This window comes from Falco naumanni, chromosome 4 (assembly GCF_017639655.2).
Source record: "Falco naumanni isolate bFalNau1 chromosome 4, bFalNau1.pat, whole genome shotgun sequence".
In the NCBI taxonomy this organism is placed as follows: domain Eukaryota; kingdom Metazoa; phylum Chordata; class Aves; order Falconiformes; family Falconidae; genus Falco; species Falco naumanni.
In genome coordinates, this window is record NC_054057.1 from 930,129 (window position 1) to 940,147 (window position 10,019).

The 10,019-nt window shown below is 48.1% G+C and overlaps 1 protein-coding gene across 1 annotated transcript; it reads left to right on the top strand.

Annotated features, from left to right (window-relative positions):
• The first annotated feature begins 5,050 nt into the window (after positions 1-5,050).
• On the top strand, positions 5,051-6,842 carry CCR9 (C-C motif chemokine receptor 9). The gene is made up of 2 exons (XM_040592900.1): positions 5,051-5,068; positions 5,566-6,842. Exons 1-2 carry the CDS (start codon positions 5,051-5,053, stop codon positions 6,727-6,729), a joined length of 1,182 nt encoding a protein of 393 aa, XP_040448834.1. The 3' UTR covers positions 6,730-6,842.
• Positions 6,843-10,019: the final 3,177 nt, after the last annotated feature.

Sequence of the window (10,019 nt, forward strand, 5' to 3'; positions counted from 1 at the left end):
GTCAGCCTCAGCAGAGGGTGTAACCCCAAGTTTTGTTCTATTTCTGCAAAACCTTGCCAGCATCTGATCAGCCCATCAAGCTGAGTACATCTCTGCCATAAGTACATGCGCTAAATGAGTAGCTCAAAAAATCATTGCCAAGTTATGCTTAAAATTAAACACCCTAAAATTAAAAAGAAGATACATAAGAAATGCTGGTGATTTTAATTTTAGCGCACGCTTTAAACAAACAAAAAAACCCAACCCAAAACCAAAACAGTGTTACACTTGCAAGTTCTCTTGGTGAGCACGAAAGCAATATATTTGTAAGGAAAACAGACAGAGATGCTCTAGTTTTGTAATTATATGAGCTGGAGGGAAATCACAAGTTATCCTATGACACGTGCTGGTATTGCAAGAACAGACTGCACCATCTCCAGTTTGGTTCAAAGCGCATTAACTGTGGATAGCACTGAGCAAGGATGCAAACAGGGAACCAGTTGGGCAGGAATTTTTCAAGATTTGTAAGGTTCACACCATTCTCCTGCTTCTGTTCCCACTGTCAGGGGCAAAAACGTTGTCAGTGAGACTCGATGAATAGCACGTGGCAGAAAAGTAACAAACAGGATGAGCAGCTGCCCACGTTCTGATCTGGAGGTTTATCTGTCCAGGGACTTTCAGAACCATGGAACTGGCTGTGTGAAGTGGGTAGGTTAAGTTATAACTTTGCCTCTAGGGAGAATGAAACTAAGTCTAACTAAAGTCTCTTAAATCCAGAATGTGAGGGCTCAGATTCGTGAAGGAGAGACTAAAGGATGTGGAGATCCGTTGCATCAGGGACTTTGCTCGTGGGCATGCCTCTACCCTGCTACAGTTAATGTAGCTCTCCCAGCACTGTATCACCTTGCACTACACCAAGGGCCAAACTAGCCTGAATTAGGGGCAATTACCATGGGTCTGCTGGTAGGCAGCTATCTGCCATGCTGGAGTAACTTGTGCCACAATCCAGAAGCTACGCGCGTGCTTTCACACCTGTGCTTTCCTTAGATGGTGCCCTGGGGTCTAGCTGACAGCTGCTCCCCCACCTCTCTTTTTCTAGCCAGAAGTTCAGGAGGTGAGAGGGGCCACATGCCGTACAGAGGTATCATTGCATACAAACCCACACCTGTTTCAGGGAGAGTTTCAGGATTACAAGTAATTATTAAAGCTATAAAGACACATTCATGGGGATTTTGTGGTTGAGTGTGGAGCACCTTGGGCTCCTTGGCCTTGGAAGGGGATGCTGGAGCATGATGCCACGTGACAGCTGAGCCCAACCCAAAACCTAGCCCGAATCACTGTTTTCTTCATAATTGAACTGAGCCTGAACTGCAATTTGGAAATTTTCTTGAAGTGTGAGTTGAACGAGCATCGGTCACAGCTGAACACCATCCAGCATTTAAGCAAAACCCCAAGGTGCTTGGACTTCCTGCAGAGAGGGGAATTTAAATCACTGTAATTTGCATGCCAGCTTGCCAGGAAGAAGACATAAGATGTGTGAGTTCATATATTTATTAACCACTTCTCACTGTCTTCCTCTTCAAAACCTTTCCTGCCAGACTCCTCTCGATAGCTGTTGGCTAAGACATGTCACCAGCAGGGACTTCATGCGACTGCCTGCAGTCCTGCCCCGGGTCTCTCCAGCTTCTGCGGCAGGAATAGCTTGGTCTTTCCTCTTGAAGGTGGCACACTTTCATTTTGCTGTTGCTTGCAAAGCATCTGGTGTTGCAGGGCATCACACAGACCCTGTGATTCCAGCCCCCACTTGCAGCTTTGGTGGGCAGCCATGGGGAGCTGTGTCTGTGGGCCAGCTCAGAGCAGGCAGGACTAGACCTGGCTCCCCACTTCTGTCCCAACCTCCCCAGGGGACACTGGTGGCTCCCCAGACAGACTCAGTTCTTGTCTGGGAATAGTTTTTTTTCCCCAGTGAAAGTGTTTTCCAGCAGGACACGGCTATACTGGGAGCAGCTTCTGATTTGCCCTGTGCTAGATGATGCACATGAGCAGAAAAATGGTCTTCCCTTTACTATTGAATGATCTTGCCAGGAAAAAACCTAAAGAAATAATAAAAAAAAGAGAAGATTGCCATCTGTGTTTGAAACACCTAAACCATGTAAACCACAGAGAAAACAGCCTGTGACAGGTCTAGTTAGGCTGGGATCCTGGGAGCACACACCCACCTCAACCTACAAAAAGCCCAAAGCTTAATTGTGGGTGCAAAGAGCAAACACTGGGTACGACATCTGGGCTGACCCCCTGCGGCAACTGTCCTGGTGAGTCTCCTCCTCTGTTATTCATGTCTGTCTTTCCTACATGTAGCCTCCATAGAAAGGAAACCAAATTAAAAATTGACTTTTTTTCTTAATTTTTTTTTTTAAAAAAAGCTCACTCGCCATTGACCTCACCCAGTAACAATGATCTTTTCGATTGCAGCTTACGGTAGGTCTGATGGCTGAAAGAAAATAACATAAAAAGCCCCCTGGGGATGCGCAGCTGTGCACCCTTTGAGCAGATGCTGCAATGACATTTTGGAAACGGGTACTGGGGAGAAATCCATAGCTCACTGCCTGCCTGCTGCTGGCCACAGCCACCTCTGGGTTGTATGTGGCAGGTCTCAGCCTTGATAGCCAGATTTTGCGCTGTTGTGGTGGGGATGAGGCTCTGCTGGTTTGAGATTTCATCTCGCTGAGGAGTCTCTGAGATCAGGAGTCACAGCAGGTGGAGCGCAGCAGGTCTGACATTGCTATGTAGCTGAGGGTGAGTCACACGCTTAGTGCAGCAATTCCTGAAACCATGTTTTTCCCCCTAAAATCGGCAAAAAGGGATCAAATGAATTTTGATTAACAAGCACCCTCTCTGCACCTCCTGGGACATTCTGTTGCTTGTCAACTTTCAGCGTACTATGAAGTTCACCATAGAAAAAAATCAAGTGCTGGCTAGAACATCTGAAAGCTCATTGTAACTGAGCCCACATGATTGTTATTATTAATATAACCCGTAAGAAGTGCAGTGGTAATGACAAATCAAAACAAGGTGGCCACTGTGGTTAGCACGCTGTCTCTTCTGTGCTGTCAGTGAGGCCATGACACTCTGCTCCTCAGGCAGCAGGAATCCAGCCTGGCTTTTGGCTGTCCCTGTATTTAGGGTGATGTGCACGAGCCTGCCTGTGAGGAGGGGGCCGGGGTGGGTGCAGCCTCGCTGCCTGCACCGGGCAGGGTTGGTCGCCCCTGCTGCACCCACTCTGCTGCCTGGGCTGGAGCCAGATGGGGAAGGGGACGGGGACAGGGACGAGGACAAGGAAAGCCCCTTGTGAGACTGTTGCTACCGGAGTTTGTTGTATTGAACTGTGGCTGGGAGAGGAGCATTTTCTGCTTGTTTCAGCAGACCTGTCCAACATCATTTGTGTATGCATGGCTATAACTGGTCTTAATTTCTACACGTTAGGACTGACATGTTGTTTGTCTGACTTATAAGCACTATATTAGGGGGGTTCTTTCAGTCTGCTTGCATGTTTTCACCAGTGTTAATTCTGTGCCATGCTGTAGCATTAGTATGCTTTGGCCATACACTTTCCTTGGTTGTCTGCTTTGAAAGGAAGTCAAAGAATAAAAATATAGTTTGACTTTTCTGCATCAGAAATCCAACTACTATGCACAGGGTACACGGGGCATCATTAAAAGCCAGATCTGAGTTTTTGTCTGTGCTTGAAACTCCAGGCAGCAGCATAATTCTGCATACCTTGATGCAAAATTTAAAAACTAAGAACACATATTTATGACTGGTTTTATTTCTTCAATCTATTTTTAAGCAAAAACTCTGTGTTTAGACTCATCTTCTTTTATTGCAAAGATCTCATGCTGCCTACTTTGCTCCTAAGTAACTCACATTCATTGAAGTTGCTTCATAAAGATAAAAAATGGAAGGATTAACCCCTAATTTGTGCTTTCTGAACACAATCCTTTCTAAATAGATGAAAACAACTGCATTAATTTTTTTTTTTTACCAGATTCTGAAGCCCTGCAAATATTTGCTGCAAGTATTCACTTCGCACCAAGAACAGGCAAAGGGATCAAAAGCAGTTTGGGCCAGAGGGTGCCACAAACAGACGTGGCTGCAAACACACCCGCCGGCCCTAAAAGTAGCTGCTTACAGCAAACTGGCTTTGCTGATGAACAGGGCTAACTCAGCACCGACATCCAGAGGAAAGATCTGTGCTAGCTGAAGAAAGGTCCCAGGTAGTGCCGACAGGACCCACCTCACGTTGTCCCCAGGCTTCATCCCCAGGCTCTAGCACAGGCAGGCTGGTGCAGAACATGTTGAATACTTAGGAGCATCTGACTTGTGTCGAGCGCACCAGGCTCAGCTACCTTTTGTGGTGGTAGACTGACTTGAAAAGCAGTCTGCAGCAGGAGAAACCTGTATTTTCTAGTTTACTGGGGCATAATGAACGGCTTTTCAGGCCAACAGCAATGAAAATTGCACTTAAACTCACAGATAAGATGTGATAGTCAGACATTATCAGTTGCTACAGAAGATGCAAATATTTTGACACTGCAAACTACTACTAAAGGCAGGTATGTTTCCTTGTTAGTTGCTAGACAGCTTAAGAGATAGATTTAATTTATTCTCATGGATCTTTTGGAAGATACGGCGCTTTCACATTTTCACATTACTTTCTTTTTTAATGTGCGCACTGGGGATTCTACATCTTATTAAAAATGAGATCTCAATGACTCTAGTATGTCAAAGGACTCAATCAGCATGGTGCCATAGAGAAGCCAAAGACCTAATACAGGCTAAATTTGTAAAATGGAAACAGCTAAATAATTCAAACCAACGACATAAATTTCTGTATAGTTTGTTTGTCTCCCAGCCAGACTGGTTTCAAAGGGTTGAGGTGTTTTATTAAAATAAGAACAATAAGAAGAAAACAGTTCTACTTCAAAGCTGTTTCAAATCAGTTGGGTTTCCCCCATCTTTCCTCTACAGGTTACAGAGCTGCCTCCAAGACTGAGTAAAAATCTGGCTGAAGATGGCAGTTGCAAGCATAGTGAGTATACAGCTATGCTGTTGTGTACATCTCTGTTTTTCTTTCCCCTCTCTTTGCCTCCATCAGTTTTCTGCCTCTCTTGAGCCAATGATGCCATCCTACCATAGCAGTAACACAGAGCCTTCTTCCCCACCTCTTTTCAAAGTGGGGATTTTGCATTTTACTGGGTATTTGAAGCTGCCAAGCCAACAGTGTTTTGAATGATCTGACAGAAATAATGCTCTCACCACCTGCCATTTTAATAACTGAAGCTTGCTGGAGATGGTGAACTGCTGTTTTGTGAAGAGTTTGTTGCTCAGCAGGTCATTTTTATAACTCTTTGCTGTGCCACACACTTCAAACAATCTGAAACGTGCTGTGTTTTGCTGGCAGCCTTTGTTCTTTCCCATCTAAAATAGAATATATTGGGGATCTTCAACTATATCTGGTGGAGAAGGGCAAATTTATTCTTTACTGAGCCACCTCTCAACACACATTTACTTGATGTCCCATTGCAGGTCACCCACCCTAGCAAGACCAGCCTGGATTACTACAGGAATGACAGCGCGGTGCTGTCCCTGTATGGAAACCCTGTGAATGACACAGACTTCATGTGCAACAAGAGGCAGGTCAGGCAGTTTGCTCGAGCCTTCCTGCCAGTGTTTTTCTGGCTCATCTTCTTGGTGGGCACAGTGGGAAATGCCCTGGTCATGCTCGTCTATTGCAAATACCGCTTCAGGAGGAGCATGATGGATCGGTACCTGGTGCACCTGGCCATTGCAGACCTGCTCCTCCTTTTCACCCTCCCTTTCTGGGCCAAGGCTGCCTCTGATGGCTGGATCTTCAAGAACTTCATGTGCAAACTTGTCAACAGTATGTATAAGATCAACTTCTATGGCTGCAGCTTGTTTCTAACCTGCATCAGCTTTGACAGGTACATCACTATTGTCCAGGCAACAAAAGCTAAAACTTCTAAGCGAAGGCGGCTCCTGCACAGCAAACTCATGTGCTTGGCTGTTTGGCTGATGTCCATGAGCCTGTGCATCCCAGAAATCATGTACAGCCAAAGCATGCGGGTAGGTGATGTAACAGTTTGCAAAATTACATACCCACCAAATGTCAGCATGACCTCCAGAGTTACTGTCCTGGCCTTGAAAGTCACAATCGGATTCTTCCTCCCGCTCCTAGTCATGGTTATTTGTTATGCCCTTATTATCAACACTCTCCTGCAAACCAAAAGATCCCAAAAGCAGAAGTCACTGAAGATTATTGTCATGATCATCACTGCTTTCCTCCTCTCTCAGTTCCCATACAATATTGTTTTGCTGGTCAAAACCATCAGCACTTATGCCAGGGTGGTGTACAACTGCCAGGCTGCCAACCAGCTGGACATTGGGCTGCAGGTCACCCAGAGCATCGCCTTCCTCCACAGCTGCCTCAACCCCTTCCTCTACGTCTTCGCTGGCGAGCGATTCAGGACAGCACTGGGCAGGATGATGCAGAGCAGCAGCTGGTGGCGGAGCAGGGGCCAAGAGCAATGCTCCTCTGCCTGCAACAGCCAGGAGCACAGCTCAAACTGGTCCTTTGCCATGCTGGGGACACGGCGCGTGAGGAGCTCCCTTACCCTCAGCACCCACTTGACCTCCTCTGCTACGCCCCCTCCTTGCCAAGTCCTTTTGTAAGGTAGTTCCCCCACTTCTCCCCTCCAGAGGAGCACCAAACTCTTTGGAAACCATCTGTATACCCCAAAGACTGTCCCAGAGGAATGGGGAGGGCTGGGGGCTCCTTACATGCCCTGTCCTCACCGTGTGGGAGCCAGCTGGGGCTTGCTGGCTGAAAGGAAGGGAAACCTTCTGCACAGGGCAGCAAATGGAGCAGTACTTGCTGTGCTGAGGACAAAAGCTATCTTTGTGTCAGCTGTAAATACCCAGCCCATCTGCAGCTCAGACCACAGCCCGAAACAACAAGCCTTGCAGGGAGGCAATAAAACCGGCAGCAACAGAGGCAGATGAAGCAGGATGAACCACCCATCCCGCCCGTAACACGCAGCAGGAGGGGGTTCAGCCTTCATTTGTGTTCCAGCCACGGTCTCCGACAGAGGTGGCCAGGCTTGGGAGCCCTGCCCGCTCCTACACCAGATGCCCCCCGCCCCCATAAAAGAGAACAGCCTTTGGCTCCTGCACTGCTTTACAGCAGCAGGCAAATGCTGCTCTCTGTGCCCGTGCAGACGCAACTCTGGTTCGCTGTACAGGTGGTTCTTCTTGCAAAGCAAAGCCCATCGTTCATGTTCATAAAGTGGTCGTTGCAGAATTAGATCTATCTTTCTCCTGTGTTTTAGCTGTATACAATTTATTTGCTATGGCTCCTATTTTGATGATAGAAACAAATCACACCTCACAATAAAAATTTGAGGGTGCCAGAGACACTGAGTTGTCTGTCCTGGGGATATTTGCCGTATGGTGCAAAACTGTAATAAACCAGAATGCAAAAATCAAACCCATGATTCAACAGACTGCTGGTTGCACGCTGATTTCTTTGCTAACGGTGAGAAAATATATTTAGCTTGGGGACAGTAAGACAGAGAGTAATTAAGCATCAAGCCTAATGTGAATGAAATTTGAAGTGAGACTTCAGGTTGATGGAGGCAGCAGTTCCCAAAAGCAGTGTGCTGTAATGCATCCCGCAACTTCTATAGGGCTTTCAGCGAGCCGGTGGTGGTGCCCAAGGCTGCGGGGCATCGCAGGGCTGTCCCCCCTCCCTCATCCCCTCTCGGGGCCATGGCATCACCTGACCTGCCCAGCCGCAGCCTGCACCTCCCAGTCTTCAGTCGCAAGGTGTAGTGCTCAGCAGATTTTGTTTTAAATAATCACGTTTAACCTGTTCTGCCTTCCGGCAATTATTTCTTGCAGGAAGAAAGTGTTTTCTTTGTGCATTAATCATTAAAGCATGTCAATAAACACAAGCTTTCTGCAAGGTTTGGCACTGCTTTTCTAGCCAATACAGTACATCTGAGCAGACGGTGTTCTATTTTCATATACTTCGATTAATGAATTTTTAAATTTTTTTTTACCTTCTCCTTAGGGAAGAAAATGGTGAAAGATTATGTATTTTTTCACTGTATGTGTAAGAAGGGTTTGGGGGAGCTTTTGCAATTTGTGTTGAGCTCAATGCAAACGGATGCTGAAATTCTGTTAAATAAAGGCACTGCCAGATACACTGAGGGGACGGACTGGTTGTTTCTTGCCCACATGTCCTTCCCAGGTTTGGCTCTGTACACGCAACCTGTTTCCAACGACAGGATTTACCTCTCCCCAAAAAGGCCAAAGGAAAACGTTGCTAACAGGGTTTACTTCACATCTGTAACCCCTGGGGTGTGGGAGCCACGGCTGAGGACCCTGCCAGCGCCAGAGCGGGTTTAGGCTCCTGAGGCGAGGGTGGGGTGCAGTTTTGGGAGGAAGGGCAGGTTTCTGAGGGCAGCAGGAGGGAGCATGCCGGGGGCAGGCGCTTCCCCACAGCAGCTGAGCTCCACGACACCTTCCCAGGGCTGGGGCGAGGGTGCTCCTACCCAGAGGGTCCTCCCGGCCCCAAAGGAGCCCTGGAGTCATGCAAACAAGCAAACAAGCATGCAAACTTCAGCTGCTGCTGACCCAGGGGCCTGCCCGGAGGCCTCGAGCTCCCCTTCCCTGCACAGCACCCCGCCGGCCCCAAGAACTAGATTTTTGGGGACTTCTCAGAGAAGGTAAAAGCTTCTTCACTCGATGAAATGTGGTGGGAAATTTTCTTGCTTGGTTAGCAGGTGAAACTGTTGAGGGTGGTGAAACGACGATGAACTTTCAGCAGTTTGGGGTGGTGGGGTTGTCCTCCGGTCACACACATCCCGCTCTGAGTCAGGCTGCTCGCCGCAGGGAGCCGGGGGACCAGCCCCCTGGGGCAGATTTGCCCTCGCCGGGCTGTCCCACCAGGGCTGCTGGCAGCCCAGCAGCTGCTGCTGGCTTCCCAGGTTGCTGGCACTTCCCAAACTTAGTATTGCCTCCCCTGCCCCACGGCCCCTCACATCTCCCGTGGGATGTTGCCTGAGCCTTACCCACAGCTCCGGCAGCATGCTCACCAAGCAGTTGCTGGAAGCCCTGGGAGAGGCCTGAGATCTTCTACAGCTCCCCTACCCTCTCTTTAAGGCCATTTGTTCCCAGATGTTCCCAGTTTTGTGTTGCTGTCTCCTCTGCTGTCCCTTTTCTTTGAAGGAGCAGCTTGGCTTGCCTCTTCCCTAAGCACTCATCCCCCTGGAGACCCTTCATTTTGGCTCCTAGTCCCCATCTCAGACTTCTGAGAGCCAGAAGCGTGCCAGGACCTGAGATTTTACCCAGGCAGGAACCAGACCAGACATGCCTGCTGGCCTAACACGCTCAAACTATGCAAAGGCTGGAAGCCCCACCACAGCAGGGACAGTAGCTTCAGGTTGTCATTGATTTGCTGTGATGAAGGGCTCAGAGGTAGCCACAACCACAGTGCAGGCAGTCACGTAGCCTTGCACTAGCCTGCTGGTGGTACAAGGAGAGGAAGCTGGGAGAGCTGATGAGAAACTTTCACTCTCTGCAGGCAAACCTGCCTTCCTGCTGCCTGCTCCTGCCTGAGAGACGTGCTTTATAGAAGTGCCTCTTCCAGAGAGCAGAAAAGCAACAGAAAGGTGTGAAAGAATCACACTTAGAGCTGCGAGCATCACTGAAGTGACAGTAGGCAAAGTCGACCAGGTGTTGATGCTCTGAAACCAGAACCATCCATCGGAGTTTGGTATGTGCAAACCCATCATTTCCAAGTATGGTCTGGGTTGATTATCCATCATTTAACTGACCAGAGGCCTTAGGCCCAGTTCCCCCGAGTGCTGCCTGATTTTTTCCAAGCCCTCCTGGGCCATATACATTTTAAAACCTTATATTTGGACTTCAAAGCATCCCTGTGACATTTCAAGGACTAA